General features: G+C 45.2%; 1 protein-coding gene across 2 annotated transcripts in view; it reads right to left on the bottom strand.

Annotated features, from left to right (window-relative positions):
* Positions 1 to 18,702, bottom strand: part of FGF14 (fibroblast growth factor 14) — a 421,787-nt gene extending 403,085 nt beyond the window's left edge. For both annotated transcript variants that reach the window (XM_074910833.1, XM_074910850.1), the window contains exon 1: positions 18,026 to 18,702. In XM_074910833.1, coding sequence (XP_074766934.1) covers positions 18,026 to 18,233 — 208 coding nt within the window. In that variant the 5' untranslated portion in view covers positions 18,234 to 18,702. The remainder of the gene's footprint in view (positions 1 to 18,025) is intronic.
* Between the last annotated feature and the right edge of the window lie 250 nt (positions 18,703 to 18,952).

Genomic DNA, 18,952 nt, shown 5'->3' with positions numbered 1-18,952 from the left:
TTGATACAGTAAAATCAGTCCTTATCTAGGCCTCTTGAGGTACAATAACAGCTAGGAAGAGTCTGAACCTGTAGAGAGGGAGGAAAGGCAATCTGCAACACTTTTGTTCCAATTTCCAAGAGCAGAGAAAAAAAAAAAAAAAGAAAAAAAAAAAGGTGGGAGGAAATGTACTCAGAAATAATAATTTCTTGGTTTCTGAAGGATAAATAAAACAACTGGGTCATGTACAGGAACAATTAATCCTAAAGACAGCAAATTTGTACTTGCTTTTTGCTACTAATCCTTGTAATATATTCAAAGGTTAGCATCTTCTCTTGGGTAAAGACTGAGACACAGACAGGGCCTTCAGCCTGCTGTTACTGAATTGATACAATTTTTGAATGATTGAGCTCTTCATTAAACCTGCCAAAATACTGAAAGGCATTGGTAAAACTATACAGTTAGGAAAGGCTGGTTAAGAAACTGAATGTTAATATTGCCCCTAAAAAATAAACAGGCCAGTTGCACCTTCCATTTTACATTGTTGCTAACCAAATAGATACCATTAATTAAATAAACATAGGGAAATTTTCTCATCAACACTCATTCACGCCAAGGGCAGTGTTTCCCCTTACTAAAAAGACCTTTGGGCTGGAGTTGAATGCTCCAAACAAAAAGGGCTTTTATTGTAACACAACTGATTAACAAGACATGACAATTAAACCATGAGCCCGATTCCCCCCATTAACATTACACTCTAAGAACATTTTGTGATCTGTTAACAGCAGAATGGGAACTTGCATAATGTGTATTAACCTGTTTATCTCTCAAGTTATCACTAGACTTTTAAAGTACCAAAATCTAATAGAACTAGCATCCCCTGAAAAATCCTTCATTCTTCTCTGTACATGCCAAACAATGAGATATCAGGGCAGTAACACCAAAATTGACCTGTAAGTGTTCTTTCAGGTCCTTGTGCATCCATCATAAATATGACTATTTGGCTCCTGTTTAGACATTGTCTTCTTAAATCCTCATTACAGTATTGCCAAAAATGAAGCAAAGTCGAGTGGACACAGCTGAAATGGCTACTGCATGATGAAGAAGAATCAAAATAAAAGTCATTTTGTAAATATGTAAGTGGCGTCCATGAGCCTGGAAGAGCAGGAATGGAGAGCTGGGTACACAGTGAATACTGTCAGTATAGTAACATGGAAGTTCAGGAAGGCTCTCTGTAATAAAAAGTACCCTTCTTTTTTTTACCTTCTCTAGAACAGAAGAATTTCTAGTAATAAGACCCAAAAATTTTGATATCTCAGCTACAAAACCCAAAGCTCATTTGTGGGACATCTGGGTACCAATGGATTTATTGGCTTTGTTCTTTCCTCCCTCTACTCCACTCATGCAAATCCCTCTGCACACAGGCTAGATGCTACAGTGAGCAAAGCTTGCACTCTCTCTAGAGAAATTTCAGAAGCCTTTTCCCTTCCCATCTGTTATTTGAATCCACCCTAATTTGTTCTGAGCAGAACTTGTTCTCAGAAGGGCAGGATTTGCCCCCACAGTACCATAAACTCAAAGTTCAACATCTCTTTGCTCCTAAAGCAAAGGTTTTTTCCATTATGAAACAGCTTTGCCATGCTGAGCCTCATCAGGTAGGAGGGACACACTGAACCTCATCAGGTGGTGAGGCCATGCGCCATGCTCCAAGGATGTCAGTAGTTGTCACTATGGCATAGAGAGCAGGCACCGGATACCTTCTCTCATCACTGAAAGGAACTGTCGGAGAAAGACCATGGTATCTCTTATGGAGCACATCAGAGACGTCCCAGTTCTCAGGCTTTTAAAATCCATCAGGATTTAAAATACATGGAAACATACAGTGCTGCCAAGGCCCCACACCACAGCAAAGGATGTGAACTGACAGGAGCTTTGTATTTGTACCCATAGAAGTGGAGAGAGTGGTGAGAAAGCCTTGCTCCAAATCCCATACCCAGACGGAAAAAATTCCCTGCTGGGTGCTGTAAAGCAGAATTTTCACTCTCTCTTTAACAAATTTATCTGAAAGGAAGATGGGGAGAGAGAGCTGAAGGAGGAAGGAAGGGAATAAGCGCATGGACTGTAGTAGAAGCCATGGCACTGGAAAAAGTAATTTTCCCATGCTCGTGTTCTTGGTGAGCTAAGAGAAAACACAGGTTAAAGAGCTCTGTAACGGGATAATTAATTAGGTAGCTATACATCTAGGGGCAAGAGCAGTCCACCCAGTCATCAACCATGGAATATTACGACAGAGATGGTGTCTTTTAATGTAGGAGCAACGGCTAATTTATGACCTTGAAAATAGTGTGATAACAGTTTTCCCAATTATGAACAAAACAGAAAAAAGAAGACAGGAATACAAATACACACTGATATAAAATGAGCTTGTAAAAATTGAGTGAAAAAGCTTCATCCTTTCAGTATGAAAGCACTGGGTGTGATGAAAGAGCTGGCACCTCTTGAAGTGCAGGTATGACTTGAGCATGTGAAGTACCACACTCCAGACACTCCTACTTATTAGCACTAAGACAACTGTTAATGTAGAACTGCTCACCACTAATTTAAACAAATTGTATATAATTGATTCCTATAAGCCCTCCAGAAAACACTGCTTCAGTATCTCTGCCACCTGACTCAGTGTATTCTCAATTCAAAAGGCTTAGGCACTCACAGAGGGTACCACGAACAGTGGGTTTAGTGTCATGGAGATTTTTGGCTTAACTGCCCTCTTAAGTCAAACTGAACTTTAAGTAAGAATTTTTACATTTTGTTTCAGTGATGGACCTTTATTTCATAATTAGTTGAGTGCACTGCAGACCACTTGGCAGCATTACATACCAGCCATTCCACCAGTGCTCTCTCAGCAGCTTTATGAACTCACCATTATATCTAACTTCACAAGAATTAGTATTTTCAGTGATATTCTTTGAAAAGTACTGCTAATATCTACTGATGACACATATTTCTACACTAGGCCAATCTTTCTGTACTGGATTAAAAAAAAATTTAAAAAATGATAGTACTCTGTCAGAGACTTAGGATACTGGTTTTGCACATCCCCCTTAGGGACAAAACATCAGTGCCGTGTATAAGGGGCAAGGAGTCTACCAGGTGACCTGCTTACTAATTTGTATACTGCAATGTTTGCAGTTTGAACTCTCATTCTCTGATATTCCTTTATTTAGAAGTATTTTTCAAAAGGATTAGAAATTCCTGCCAACTCAGCCTTTCATTTCATATATTTGCTCCGAGGTCCTTCACTGAAGAAACATTGAGACTTCTGAAATCTATTTGTGTAACCTCCAGTTTGTTCTGGTTTCCAGTGTTGCCTGTACCTAACAGAGCAATGAAAAAACCAAAAACTTTGAGATTCTGACAAAAAGCTCAATTCTCTTTAGAGGGAAAACCCAAGACGACTGCGTCCACATGGGGAGAAATTGTTGTTCTGTCTCAACCATTCATTTGCTGCTTGTTCTCTTTGGTTTCTGTAGACCTAGATTAGTTTCATTATACATTAATGCACTTGAATGCAACCTGAGGAAGACATCCTTGTTCTGCAAATGAGTCACCATAAGTTAAAATAGACGAGAAGATGGAGCAGACTGAGGCTGAGGCTGTAAGGGTTATTCAAGTAATAGTAGATTAAGCACAGAACCATTTAATCTGTACAAGAAAATTATTGTCTTCCACAGAAACAGGGGTCTCTCCTTACAGAGACCAAGGAGTGGTGGATTAGCAGGAAAGAATTTGAGTATTTAAATTGAGCCAGATTTTTAAAACCCAAAGCAGAGTGCCAAGGCCAAAAAAACCTCTTCCTTCTTTTCCTCTGCGGGCAAAGATCACTTCCACCACAAGAATGGTCCCCTGTCCTGGCCATCGAGTGCATGCTCCTGTTACCCTCCTGTAAAACCCTTCTCTGGAGGGTTGATGACCTAATCTGACAGTGGAGCACTGCAGCACAAAAAAGAGCAAGGAACTTCCAGAAGAAGGATTAAAGCTGCTGCTTTCAGGTAACATGCAAAAAGGAAGACACTGCAGATGAGGCGACTGGAAGGGGAAAATGAAGAAAGGATATTTTCATTCTTAAAAAGAATCTCAATGCAGTTAGTCTGGCCCAAATTGGCTTAATTGCCATGTTGCGTGAAAGGTCCTAGAAATGCTAAATTAATGTGCTACTAACTGAAGAAAGTTTCCAAGATACCTAATAGATTGAGAAGTATTTATACTGAAAGTCATTTACTTCTCTATGGCTAAAAAGATTTTACCAGCTTAGAAGATTTGACTCAACTTCCAAATTTACAGATTGGTTAGAGGAGTTTCAGAAATCCAAGCTCTTCATAACAAACCCACATGCTGACTGCAGACCCCCACTGTGTTTTATTTTAAGGCAACACCAAGCTATGTCCCACCATCAGAACTTTTCACAATTGACTTTATTGTAGGCAACGAAAACATATAAACCTCTGTTCTTGTTAAATACAACGCCCTTCTTAGTCCCAGATTAAGTAATGATACTTGGGTTTCTTCTGATTTTTAATCTGTAAAGGAACACTTATTTTAAGGGGTTTTCAGGGTATTCATGAAAAGAGCAGAATCTGCTGCTTAAATTCAGTCTGCATTAATCTGCACTAAATGCAAAGGTAAATACGCTCTTTCCATCCTCAGAGAAAAGAATCGAGAGATTCCAAGTGCTATAAACTCATTTTCCCTAAAACTATCAAAAAAACCCCAAACAACCAAATCCAAACTACTTTAGGATTTTGATTTTTCATTATTATAGAAAACGTACACGCAAATATACTGGAGCATACTGTCAGACTATAAGACAGACCATCTTAATTCACAGACCATGACCAGATTTAGCCTGCCATAATATTTAAAGCATCAATAATCATTAAAAATGTTTCTTTATTTGTGATACTCAGAACTATATAAAGGAAGATAAGGATTGGTAGTCATGCGGGGAGAAATATACACGCTTTCATTAAAGGAAGATCAAGAAGCACGTGCAGCAGCAACTCAGGTCAGTGTCCATATAGCTCGGGAAATAGAAAATGGGTGTGCAATAAAACAACAAGTTACTCAGATGACTGATAGTGTCGACCAGCTTCATCGCACACACTCACACAAATGTGATGATCCCTAGTAAGGTCAGTGAGGAGGAAAGTGAGCACAGGTCAGTGAGGTGAAAGAAAAAGGTTTTATTCAGAGACAGGGGAAACCTCCTGTCCTTCAGTTCTTCCTTACCCTTGAGCTGCATCTTCTTGTCAGAGAAGAGAAAGGGGAAATCTGTCGCTTTCCCAGCAAGACTGAGCCTCCCTTCCTGTCTGGTTTGTCCTCCTCAGAAATTCATTATGATTCATCCCTTGCAGACTCAGGTCTCTGCTGCTCAGCTGCCAGACTTACTCCAAAGACTTTGGTCTCTTTCCTCGACCAGCTTTTCACAAGATTAACCAAGAGCCTATGGAAAGCCCCCCTTCTAGGTGATCCTTCCTCAAAGGATGAATCTGGGGTTCATCCCTTCTGCTGAAGCACTAAAGTCCCTTTTGCCTGGCTGGGATGGTGTCATATGCTCTTACTAGTTCAGCTGCGTTCTCATGCTGAGACTGTGGGCACAAGTAAATCACCCTACAAGCAGAGCTTGCCCTAACTTTCCTTGGTGGAAGTGAAGGGGGTTTTCTGATCCTCTTTGGCTGTGCTCATACTGCTAAATAAAAGAAGTGCTAGACCCCTGGCCACCCACACTTGTTCCTTAAGTCACAGGCAGTTTTGGACCACTTCATCTAGCTGTCTCCAAGCCAAATCTGCTAGGGAGGGTGGTAACTGCAAGTAATGTGGACATGAGCCAGCCAGAGCCATTTGGACTTGGATCAATCCCTGGTCCTTTTTAATTAAGCAATATAAATTCAGTCTTAGGTTCCTGAACAACTAGGAGGAGTTTAAGGTGGGGGTAGGATATCAATGCCAAACTGAAGGTGGACAGTTCTTTCTCACAATTCTTGCTTGCCATCTGTTAATGAGAAGAAGAGACTGGCTCTCCATTTTAAGCTACTTTAAGATCTCCAGTATAAGCTTCTTGACGCAGATTTATGGTGATCTACTAGGTCTGAATGGCACATAACATTCTTGGCCTGTTTGACTGTGGACTTAATAAGCCATTGGGAGAAAAAAAGGCAAATTAATATTGAACCTATACTACCCTCCTTCAGAGTGCCTAATGCTTTCAAGTGTGCAAAAATGCCTTTGAAACCTCCTGATAGAGACAAAAGCTATTTAAATCCTTCCAGTGTTGGATACCTCTATCGTTTATACAGCTCAGCGCGTGGTGCCTGATACAAAGATTTACAAAGCTGAAGATCCACAGAAGCACATACACTGCATTTTGAAAGTTGTGTTGTAAATCAGTTGGGGGGGGGGGGGGTTTGAAATAATACATTTCCACTCACTAGCAGTTACTGTGGCAACTACACTGACTGACTCAGTTTAGCTTGAGGGCCACCCTCGTGAGTAGAGTCGTGTGCCATCTCTGCTGCAGGGGAGCCTGCAGGTGTTAGCCCAGGCAGCTGGAGCACGCAGAGGGCTCCACATGCCCACACAGGTCCAAAACAGCAAGGGCTGCCAGGCATACTCATACAGACGGCTTTCAGACTGTCCACATGACAGCGGGCGGCAGGCAGGAGGCACCGGACACTCTGCTTAAGGTCACCCCGGAGGCCACTGCTTCAGAGCTGTACAATGACAGCTGGTAGACTCATGAGAGTGTGGGAGCACCTTCATTTATAAAAGCAACGCAGCATTTACAAGGATATCTCACCTTTAGCAAGATAGCTATAAATGGAATAAATTGAGAGAAGCTAGACTCTCAAATGTAACTCCCTTAGATGTCCTTGGGAAAGAAACACTTCTAGAAATAGATGTTTTCCATGAAAATGTCCTTAAATTTCAGACCTATTTGCTCTTCAATTGGTAAGTAGCTTAAACAGTTTCTAAAATCTGCTTGCCTGTAGGACTCTCTATCACTAACCTGTCTAAATGACTAAATTCCTTTAATCCCTTTATTATTTACTTTATAATTTCTTTTGTCATTCTGGTTTTTCATCTCCCTCTGAGAATAAGTGGGAGAGAGAGCATCCCACACTATTCATGTATCATCCACACAGCACTTGAAAAAAATCTCACCTAATGTACTAACATCGCATTCTGACTTACTTTTGTTCGAACTTCATCAGGTTCCACCCCCAAATTCTTAACCTATATATATGACTACAAGAGCTTAGTATTTCTCTTTTCTTCATCTTCCATCTTAAATTCATTAGCAGATACTCTTTTTCACAGCCAGCTTAGGCCATAGCCACTCCAGCCAGCCACTGAAAGCCAAGGAAAATGGACCTTAGCAAACATAATGAACCCTAATGTTGCTGTTTCTCCTGATATTTTATTAAAAGATTTTAACCTAGCTTGCACAGCTTACAGCTTACTTCTGCTTTGGTTATGAGGTCCTAAACTACTGCCTCTGCTTTTATCCTGATGGCAGCTGGCACAACTAGAATAAAATAATTTTCATCTAGCACCTAAGAGACCATGAAACTAAGTAGCCCTACAGTTAATCTACTGTGATATTCACCTGCATATCCTTAGGTCCTATTATTTTTTCTTACTGTGCTTAAAGACTCTTTTTTTTTTTTTTTTTAATTGAGAGCACCGTATTTACTTAGGTATCTTGAGGAACCCCTTAGATTGTGTTTTCAGTTGTGTATGGCAGTGGTCAAAAACAACATGCATGATGTTGAAGTGCTAAGAAAGCCAATTCCTTCTTAGATACACATTCACTGAAAACCTTCAATGAGCAGAGACTATCTTCCATGGCCCACAAATCAGAGGAATCACCTCCACTTCCTGTAAGTAATACCCGAGGTACATCATCTCTTATAAACTCCAAAGATGAACTGAAATGAGGAAAGACACTAGAACACAAAATCACAATGACTCTATTCCTACTACCTTGGTGCACATTCCTCCCACCATGAATAAAATTGATTTTACCCAGATATGTATTACCTAGGAAACTACAACTGCATTATTTTTTTCCTCTTACACTTTTACAACTCCACAAACATTATTAGGGCTTAGTCCAGTTCTAAAACAAAATAAGGCCTCCTTCAAAAAATGTAGGTCTTCAGCACAAACACTGCATAGCAACATATTTGCTGTAAAACAACCCCATGCTGCTTTTAGGCGCCCTGTTCCATGGAAGAAGAGTTCATACTACAAGTTTCAATGGTAAGAGAACTAATCTCTGACATGTTTCAAAACTTTGTGCAAATAGGCAGAGCTCAACACTTCAGAACCCAGGGTTTAATAACAATCACTGGTTTTGCCACAAATGTCCCTGGTCAGCAGGAATCTTAGAGCATGTTGCACTGAAGTGGCATGTTATAATCCTCTCGTACAATAACGTCTCAAAACAGAACTCAATCAAAGGTGAACAAAGGGAATCAAAGGTGAGCAAGATTCAGACCACAAATTTGCTCTGTCTGTACCCTGCTGAAGGTATGGACATAAGGGGTATGACTTGCATCCACGTCGGTTTTGAAATTCTCTGGGAACTCTTTTGTAGGGTACCACAGCCACAGGCTTCAAGGTATGCCAGGTCAAGTATGAATTGTTCAGCAATATTATCCAGAAAACTTCCCTGGAAGCTGAGTCGTCCTGCTTTACCAGCAGAATCCCACATAAACCATTTAATCCTCAAGCAAGTAATATCTTCAAACAATTCTCAAAACAAATGAAAGGGATAACATTTGTTCGTGGGTCTTCTGAATCCTCTTGCTCATTTTACTGTCTTTTCCTAATCAATCACAGTTGCTTTACTGCCTCTGCATTTATGTACTTCTGCTACTGTTCTGCTACTGTAAATTAGCAGAAAGTGGGAAATCAATCACTCATACATCTTATGCGCAATAAAACAAAGGATAGTCCATCAGCCTACCCTTCATCCATCATAAATATCTATTACATCATTAATAGCCTGTACAGTTTTTCTGGTCACTGCCACTAGCAAATTATTCAAAGTGATGGAGAGAACTTAAATATCTGAAAGAAATCTAATTAAGGGCTAATTTTCCTCAGAGACCCTAACCCAAAGTAAAAAGCTGAGATGCCTGCACAAGCAGCAGGTGAAAGAACTGAAAGAGATGTTAGAGGCTATAATGGAAGCAACAGCATTTGGGATGGGTGAAGGTCGTATTCATGGAGATAAACCAGGTCTGAGTAAAGCCAGGAGACTTAGCAAATGTCAGTACTGAAAGTCTGTATAACCTTATTTTTTGAGGCAGAAAGTCTCCTTCACATGGGGACAAACATAAAAAAAAAAAAAAAAAAAAAAATTATGATGATGAGGGGGTAGAAAAAATCTCTTGGGGGCACAAAGCTTTACAAATTTTAATCCACCTGTTAATGCTATTTTAAAACATGGATTTCAGTGAAAACTGAAAGAGTCCAAGCCACAAAAATTGCATCTGGGTTTTAGACATCCTGAAGTTAATTCACATCTAAAATCTTGGGTTGATCTCCTAATGAGATAATCTGTCTAAATCATGTTTAGGTTCAGTTTCTCAGGGACTATTAGCAATCTGGGTTTAACTTGCAATTTCTGGTTGCAAGAAAATCAGAACTGTAAAGTGTTTTTTTCATATAATGAGCACTATTAATTAATAAGCGCTACTCTTAATTTAACCTTTATTAAGATATTCCTGATAGGATACTCTGTTTTATAAGAAACTACTATACTAGCGATCTAACTGATTTTTTTAAGCATTATCCTACTCTATAATTTTTCCACATCTTTTTTCTGTATTTTCCACTATGTTCTGCACTGGTAGTTCCTGTTCCTCTCATTCAATGTCAGCAAATGTACCTATATTAGCAACGAGTGGTATGTGTAGAAACTACTGGGCGATAGCAATGCTCCATAATGCACTTCTGTAACGAGGTGTGAATTGGGAACTGTTTAATGTGGACTTTTTTTTAAATGTAGCAAGACATGCTTAGTAATACATTTACTGAAAGAGTAACAAGCCTGGCAAACTTTTCTTCTTTAAACTAACATTTTCAATTCAAACCTCATTAAAGGGCAATGAAATACCCGTATATTTCCTTTGCCAGCATTGGTGAGAACCAAGAGATTTATATGTAAACAGAAGTCTTTGCTTTTATATGCAAGCTCCCTCTCCTACTCAAATCATTCAACCCTGGTACAAAATTCGAGTTTTCAGTCACACTAGAGCTTAATTCTTTAAAAGCTTGTTCAAGGGAGCAATATCCCGCTTCTTTCCTCAAGAGGAAGGACTTTGTGAAAACATGCCCTTTGCAGGAGATACTTCCTTATCCCATAGGCCGAGAAAATCCATAGGAATGAACTCCTTTTAGCTGGATGAAAGCAGAGCATACAAAGGGACGTGTCAGCTGCTGCCTCATTTTTGTCCTCCAAAGTCAGAAACATCCTATATCCTCAGCAAAGGCAAGTTATACTGCACTGGAACTAAGATGATAGAAATGCCCATGATTTTCTGACCGTTCAAGGAAGGAGAAGACACTGTGAAGGAAATGCTCTTCACCTTACAGATGAGATAACCATCCCTGAAAAGGTCCCTGTGATCAGTAATCACACACACGGAGCAGGAATGGCAACATTAGCCTCTGTTTTTCAACAGGAAAAGAACCAAGGAGTACCCACTGAAAGTCCAAACCCATCCACACCCTTTCCACACAGCATGTGGTTATATGGAGCTTGCTGCCACACAAAGTTTTTGATACCCAAAACATAAATGTTGCTTGACAATTAAGGGTGTGTAGCTCCTTCAGATACTACCAATGTCTGAATAAAAGCTCTGATTTAAGATGGTCCAGTGACAGCTGAAAACTGAGAGGACAGATTAGAGGAAGGATCAAACCTAGATCTGCCCCATGTCTCCTATTTTTCTTATACCACCTAATGCCCAGAGCTGGAGACAGGACATGGTCAAGAGCTAAGGCACAAGTCCTGCACATTCTGTATCCTCACTATGTTCTTATCTTTCCAGATGACAAAGCTGCATGAAAAAAACGTGGATGACATGATGAATTTTCAGGGAATAGCAAAGTCTATTCCCTTATCAGCTCAGTGAAATACAGACATTTCGGGAATCTCCTTAAAACAATTTTCTTGTAGAGGATTACAGTTTATACAGACATTTCGGGAATCTCCTTAAAACAATTTTCTCGTAGAGGATTACAGTTTATTTGTATCACTGTCTGTGAGCGAAAGCCAAAACAATTCCAATGGAATAAAAATGTTTAACCTTAGTTCTACTCTATTATCTGATGGGACCAGGTTAATTTTAGTGCCATAAAATGATTAAACCACGTAATTTCCAAGATACTGCCTTCTGTATGCAAACATTAAACTTCTTCAGTGCAATTCCTCGTGCTGTTTCCAGTTAAAAGTAAAATAAGCAGGTGTCAGAGTGAAAACACAAAATATGGACATTAAAATTACACCAGAATTTCTACTAGCAACTGCATGCCATTTATTGTCATTTGACCCACGCAACCATCCAATATTAACTCTCAAACTGTTAAAGTGTTGGTGTTTTCAACAGAGTATGTTACCTAAACTAGTGCACTGAATTTTACTACAGAAGGTGTTACTATTCTGACTCGTGCATTGACTTTTGCTAACAATATTATTCTGACTTCCCAATGCTGTCTCATCAGCAACTATTTACTTTTGTTGCTACTACTTAATGAGAGTGCTTCTAACATCATATGCTACAGATACACCAAACCTGTATTTCATTTATCCATTAAAAGCCTTTCACTTAATGATTTTTGAGGTTTTGCATTCAGAAAGATCCCCTTTAAAGTCACTGTACTCCTGATTTGAGTAAGAAGTTTGTTAGTTATTCACACACTATTTACCTTTTCTGCAAAGTATATTAAAAAGAACATGTCACTTACATACATTTTGCTTACTGTGACTTCAGTCAATCATGGTGTCAAACACCATCAGTTCCCTTTGCAACTATAATTTTCAGTACTTCTGAGGGGCTCAGAACCTCTAAGGATCCACTTCAAGAACACAACAAATTATTTTTTTAGTAGCTAGTCTGATGAATATACTCCTTTAAGTACTTTATCACATGGTGTCCAATAAAAAGATTTTATTCCCAGTTGCTTCATTTGTTCTGACAGTAGAAACACACTTTGTGCAAGAAGTGGGCTTGTTCTTAACTAACATGGCCCCAGTCCTGCAAACACTTTTTTTCTACTGTATACACTCTTTCTGTGCGGTGGCAAGTAGCTCTCAGGTACATCAAACCTTGTACAACTTTTCTTCACAAAAGAGATTGCAAAATTTTAAGATCATTCAATGTTTTGTTCGTCAGTAAATTGTTCAGTAAAGTAGTAATTTGCCTCTGAAAAGTTACCATTCACCGAAATGCAAAAAGCAAACAAAAGGACCAACAGCACGCTTGTGCCTTGTTCAGACATTGCCTGCGATTCCTAACAATCAGGAAAGCAAGGCACAGAGAAGTAACAGTGTGTCCAAAATCACAAAAACCACCTGAAACAGAATTAGGTATAGAAACAAATCACTGCTCCCGAAGTAACAAGGTCATCCTCGACGTAACGAAACCTGCTTCAGCAGGACACCGTGCTCACAGGCACACTGGCCAAATGTCTGTAAACATTCAGCACAGTTTAATTCACACACAACCGCTTCATTTATCCAACCGCATGCTAGGCTCACAGCGTTTCACCCTACATGTTGAGTGATGGTACAAAAATGTCAGTAATGACCCCACCAACTACAAAATGACACCTCAGAGTTGGTGTAATGCCTTAATTCCCACTTCTTTAGTTTTATGAAGTCCTCTTGGAAAAAACAGTTTCCAGCTTCAGGCAACTCTCTCCAGATTATATTTTTACAGGCATTTACTGAACAGAACAGCTTTGCGAAGGGACAAATTCTGAATGTCTAAATCACTCCTCATCTAAATTTGAAATAATTTGAAGGAATTTTAACTCAAAATTAATATACTTAACATAATCAAAGCAGGTAAGTAGAATAAACATCAAACTTAAACGAAAACTGCACACATCTAAAATATTTAAACCAGTGATATGTGTAAATACATTTTTCATATTTTCTCTAAGCTTAAGCCATCCTTTGTATATTTTAATTCATTTATAAATGGCCCATCATTAGGAGACATTGAACAAGGTGCAAGCATTTTATCACAGTAGGGAGATGCATGAGCAGGCATAAATTTCACCCCTTTACAAGTAGAACATGCGATTTAATTTGATCAAGAATAATTAAATTTGTATAAATTAAGGAAATGTATTCCATAAAGGACAAAACTTCTGCAGGTGAAATACATGTAAATAGGCAATTTTACATCTGAGTGAGAGAAACACACCGTGGCTTGATTAACAGTATAGCAGTTATGGTATTTAGGCAGTCAGAGCTGCTTTTCAGACCTATATGAAAGCAACTTCAAGGACCCAATCCTGCAACTCTTACTGAGACAAAATACCTTTTGCCTTTTGGTGGGAGGTTTGTTTTCTGTGAGTAAGGAAGGCAGTGGGGAGGACAAATTTTCTTAGAATTCGGATAAAAAGACACCCTACATATTTTATGGGCAGGACCCAAGCTTCCGTTTCAAACAGGCTGTGGAGGCTGTGCTTAGAAACTTTTCCAAAATTATAAGCGACCATGAAAGAACAGTCTGACTATTTTATGGCGAAGGAGTTTAATGGGGGACTCTGCAGAGATCCCAGTTGCGCCACAGCCTGTATTTCAGATGTTCTTCATCTTAAATAGGTTTTGCATTTGAGATTGATATGGGACCGATACTAACAGAAACCAAATTTCTCTGTCATCAGCAACATATTTATAGTAATGCCAATTTCCATCTACTCTTCTGTCAACATCCCGGACTGAATTGGAGAGATGCCTCTCCTTGGAGGTAAATGGAGAGGAAACCTGATCCATCCTCTGTCTGCTGAGCTGCCACCAGGAGTGAAACGCAATAGCAATTCCTGACATGGGGACCTCTACCACTCCAGCCAACTAACTCATCTCCCATCATGTTCCATCTTTAACAGCTGTCATTTGGTGAAAAAAACTATTCACTTGCTCTGTTTGCTTCAAAAAACACCCGGAGATACTCTCCTTCCCCATTTCCCCTCAAGCCCCAAATACTCCCCATGACTTAGCCATTCCCTAAGTGAACACACACAGTTTAGAGCCTGGTGGCAGGGTGGCATCTTATTACACCACCAGGGTGGCATCTTATCATTACAAGTCCTGGCTCAGGCCTTATGGTTCCGAGCAACTTTTAACTCTTTGTGAGTCTCTTTTGTCTCACTTTGTGAAGTCCTCTCTGTATGTATTACAGGCTGGTAGGGCAGAGTTAGATGGAAATTATAAACTTAACAAAAGCAAGTAAGGCCCAGGGAACCTAATGCATGATGCTGAAGATCTGTGGGGCTTCATTACTTTTTGTACTATTAAACTCAGCATAACTCAAAAAAAAAAAAAAAAAAGAAAAAAAAATCAATCGGTGCAAACAAAGTCACATCTATTGATTCTCAAAGTTTGTCTCCTTATGAAGAAATGTAAAGAGGTAAATAACTGTATCAATCAAAGGCAGCTCCTCTTTCTGGAATATCAAATTTGAAACAAATTTCATCATAATAAAATTATTACCAAATAAAAACCAAAGACTCCTGATGCAACGCTGCCAGACACTTGCACACACCCCACCAGACACCCCATCCCTCCATGTCCAGAGCTCTGCTTGGTGCCGGTAAACCCGGGGCGAGCAGCTGGGGCCCCCGGGAAGACAGGGGAACCCCGGGAGGAGGTAATCGCTGGGAGGGGGGGCTGGAGCCAGCGGTGGAGAGGAAAAGCAAAGCAGAGAACATCTGGAAAGGAGCCACTCAGTCCCGTGTCTGGAAAAAGACCAGCTGTTGAAAGGGAAAAAAAAAAAAAAAAAAAAAGTGCAGCCGGCCGAAAATAGCTAAATAAACGGAAATTACAGCCAGAGTTAGCTGCCTAACCTGCTCGATTTTCCGCACGGCTGGCTCAGCGGCAGCTGCTCGCTCGTGTGGTGCCTTTTGAGATCAAAAATCCCGGCAGCTCCTGAAAAGTTTGGCGGGCAAAAGGGGCCGGGGGAGGGCCGGGGAGGAGCACGGGGGGGTTGTAGCGGAGCCCCGTGCCGCAGCGGGGACGGGGCTCCCCGGCTCCCGCGGGCGGAGCTGCCCGCAGGGGAGGAGCCCCGCGGCCCGGGGCGGCGGGCGAGGCAGAGCATCGCGGCCCCGGCTCCGCGCTCTCCGCCGAGCGACCCCCGCCGAGGAGGAGACGATCTGCCCCCAGAGCAACCGCGCCGGCGACCGACCTAATCCCGCCAAGCGGGTGATCGCCCCCCCCCCCCCCCCCCCCCGCCCCTCCCCGCCAGTTTAGTTAGGCGCAGCTGAGCGCTCCCGGGAAGGGGCTGCCAGGACGGGCATGTGGCTCGGCTGGGCTCGGCGTCCCGGCTCCTCCGCCGGCATCACGGCGGACCAGAGCAGAGCAGCGCAAACTGCGCGGGGCGGAGAGACAGAGCGCGGACCTGCCCGGCGGGAGGGGGCACCCGCAAGCCGCCACCGCAGCTCTCCCGCCGCCCTGTGTCCCGTGGCCCCCGCAGCAGCGGGGGGCAGCGACCCCCAGACAGGCCCCCAGGGTTTCTCTCTCCCCGGCAGTCTGGCTCAGCCCTCCCCAGGCAGGGGGGCGGTGGCAGCGGGGTGCAGCGCCGCCTCTGCCACCAAAGCCCGCTCGTCCCGTGGAGGGGGGCGTAAGTGCGGCAAAGTCCCTGAGGAGGGGGAAAGGTGCCCTGCGGTGCCTGCCCCTCCGAGGGACACGTCCCGGCTTCAGGGGGCCGTTTCGTTACCAGCCTCCCCTCCACAGGGAAAGGACACGGGCCCTTGGTGGAGGGGGGGAGGATTATACGCCTCTCCCCGCTCCGATATGCAAACTGAAAGGTCTAGAAACCACCAGTTCCCCAAGCCCTCCTCCGGAGCATCGCTTCTCGCCTAAAGCACCACGGCGGGGGAGCCTGCCTTCCCCGGGGGCGGTCGGCGGCAGCGGGCAGGGCAGCGAGCAGGGCAGCGGGCAGGGCAGCGGGCAGGGCAGCGGGCAGGGCCCCGCCGCGGCTCCGCTCTCCCCCTGCGGTCACGGCCCCTCCATGCACGGCCCGGGCAGGGGGAGACGCGGCGTCCCCAGGGGCTGCGAAAGGGCGGCCGGCTGCCCTGCCCCATCTCGCCGGGGCGGGGGGATGAGGGAGGGCGCACAGTTTGGAAGTTGCCCCCCGCCGGGGGAGGTGGCTCGCTGCAGTGCCAAGGGGCGAGTGAAGCAAAGGGCACTTTGCGGGGGACCGAGCGCAGCCTCCGGCGGGGCATTTCGCCCTCTTTCGTATGCTGAGAAGTGGCTGCTCTTCGCTGCTGCGGCAGCGGCGGGGAGGAAAGGGGCGAGAGGAGCTGGCAAACGGGAGCGAGAGTGGGGCAGAGCTAAAATTCCGCCGAGGTGCCCACCTCGGCTCTCTGCACCGGCCCTGAGCTGGGCAAAGCAGGAGCCGGCACCCCGGCTGCCGGGGTGTAGAGGGGTGCGGGCTGCCAGGGCTGCTGCTTGTTGATGTTGGGGTGTCAGAGAGGCAAGGAGAGCCTATGATCTACTACACTGCAGTGCCAGCGTCAGGAGCCTCCTCGCTCGGGAGCTGCCACTGCAGGGCAGCCGGCACTCGCCCACACCAGCGCGCACAGCCGGCATCCCTCCCCGGGCAGCCCGGGCTCCAGCCGCTCTCGCCTCCCCAGGCGCGCCAGGGCTCGCAGACAGCCGGGGGGAGCCGGCACGGCGGCGGGGGGGGCCGGGGCCCGGTGTGAGGGGGGCGGGGAGCGCCGGTGTTTCCCCTGAAAAGCTCCCCGCTCCCCCGCCCGCCGAGCGTCCCTTCTCGCCCACCGCGCTCGCCCAGCCGCGGGCTTGGCCGCCCGGCCGCCCCGAGCAAGAGGGACGCAACAGCGGCAGCGTGACACACACACACACACACACACACACACACCCAACCCACCCACCCCCCCTCGGGACCGGGCTTTTGCATTTCTTATGTAATGCACTGCAAGTTTCCCCCTCGGAGCCGGGCTGAACCGAAGCGCATGATCCCGGCTGCCGGGCAGACATGGAGACGCACGCACAGAGAGGGGTCAGCCCGGCGGGGGGGGCGGGCGGGGGGGCGCCGGGCATAGCTGGCTAAGCTGCCGTCTGGGCACGAGCCCCAAGAGAGTGTCCACCCCCTTTCCTCAACCCCCTCCGCCTTCCCGGCCTAGAGTCCCGGGGGGTGAGTGACAAGGGGGGAGCCCCCAGGCCGGGGGCGGGGGGTGCCGGGCTTGACTTCAGCAAGCCGAGCGAGGCGGGGGGGGTGGGGGTGGGAGGGGGGTGACATTCTGCAAGCTAATCAGAAAGTGCTGTGCAGGACCTGAGCCCCGCACACTCACCCACCGCAGGCAGGGCCGGCTCCCACCAGCACGGGAGACCAGGGCTCCCCTTCCCAAAACTGACTGGGGGTGTTCACGGGGGCTCGCTTCGGGGACGGGAGCGGGTGGAGGCGGGGTGGGGGCTCTACCGGCTTCCCCTCCAAAAAGGTAGCAATATAAAAGTTTCCTCCTTGGAAATAGCACATAGGAACTAGGAGATGCAGGCTGGGCTAGGGTCGCCTTTGAGATTTTTTTTTTTTTCTTTCCCGTGGTGACAGTGGCTGAAGCTAATCCAAACCGCTCCTTGCTTATTCATACACATATGCACATGCATGTCCGTGCTGGCCTCGTTACATTTCCCCCTTCTCCCCTCAGCAGGATTGCAGATCTACCTCGGCGAGCAACAGACAGGGTAGCATAAAGGAAAAACAACGCAGTGCAATGGATTGCTTACCAGTTTGGTTCTTGTTTTTCTTAAGACTCTTGCCACAAAGACACTGCAGCATATGCGATCCTTTGCTGAAAATGTTCCAAAGAAACCACATTGATTTGGGCGAAAAGCAATCCAGCAGCTTATACACCCTGAGAAAGAAGAGATCCTTGTGGTTGCATAATAATAAATTGAGACCAGTTCTCCTGAAGAGGGGCACCAGTTTTATCATAGAAAAACCGATTATATTCCGATCTTCTCCCAGTTTTTTTTCCTCACGTGGTATATTTCTTTGAGACTTTTCAACGGATGCTTTTTTTTCAGCCAGGCTGAATGGTTATTCCCCCTAGATCAACACTGGATTATAACCAAAAGCGTGGAGAGGAAAAGAAATCCTTTTTTTTTTTTTTTCAGCGCGAAGCCAAACGAAAAGTAAGGTAGTGAAATCCCAGCCGAGGCCAAAACCTCATCAGAGACACCGGCAAAACGCGGAAGGAAGATCCCCGGAGAGAAAACCATAGCCTGGTACTTGACTGCTAGGAGGATGGGTGGATCCGCAGAACAAAAGCCACGGCAGGATCCATCCTACGGAACGACTGCCATTGTGCAGCCCCGCGGCGGGAGAGCGCACCACCAGCACCCGCCGAAGCCCGGCTGAGGCGCAGAGACCGCTGCCGGCCGCGGGCGCGGACCCCGCCCGCAGCCCCCGCCGATGCCCCGCAGCCCCCGCCGCCGCCGCCCCGCGACGCCGCCGCCCGCCCTCGCCCGCGCGGGCCGTTCGCTCCCGGCCCCGGCTGCCGCTGCGCCCCGCACCGCCGCGCAGGAGGCAGCACCCGCAGCCTCGGCGCCCAGTCGCCGGCGGGCGCCGGCGGGGGGGGGCGGGGAGGAGCCGCCGAACCCCGCCGGCCCCGGTCGCCGTCACGTACCCACGTGCGGCCCGGCCCGGCCCGG

Source organism: Athene noctua, chromosome 1 (genome assembly GCF_965140245.1).
Source record: "Athene noctua chromosome 1, bAthNoc1.hap1.1, whole genome shotgun sequence".
Taxonomy (NCBI): Eukaryota; Metazoa; Chordata; class Aves; order Strigiformes; family Strigidae; genus Athene; species Athene noctua.
The sequence above is the reverse complement of the archived record's forward strand: the minus strand, read 5'-3'. Positions and strand labels throughout refer to the sequence as shown.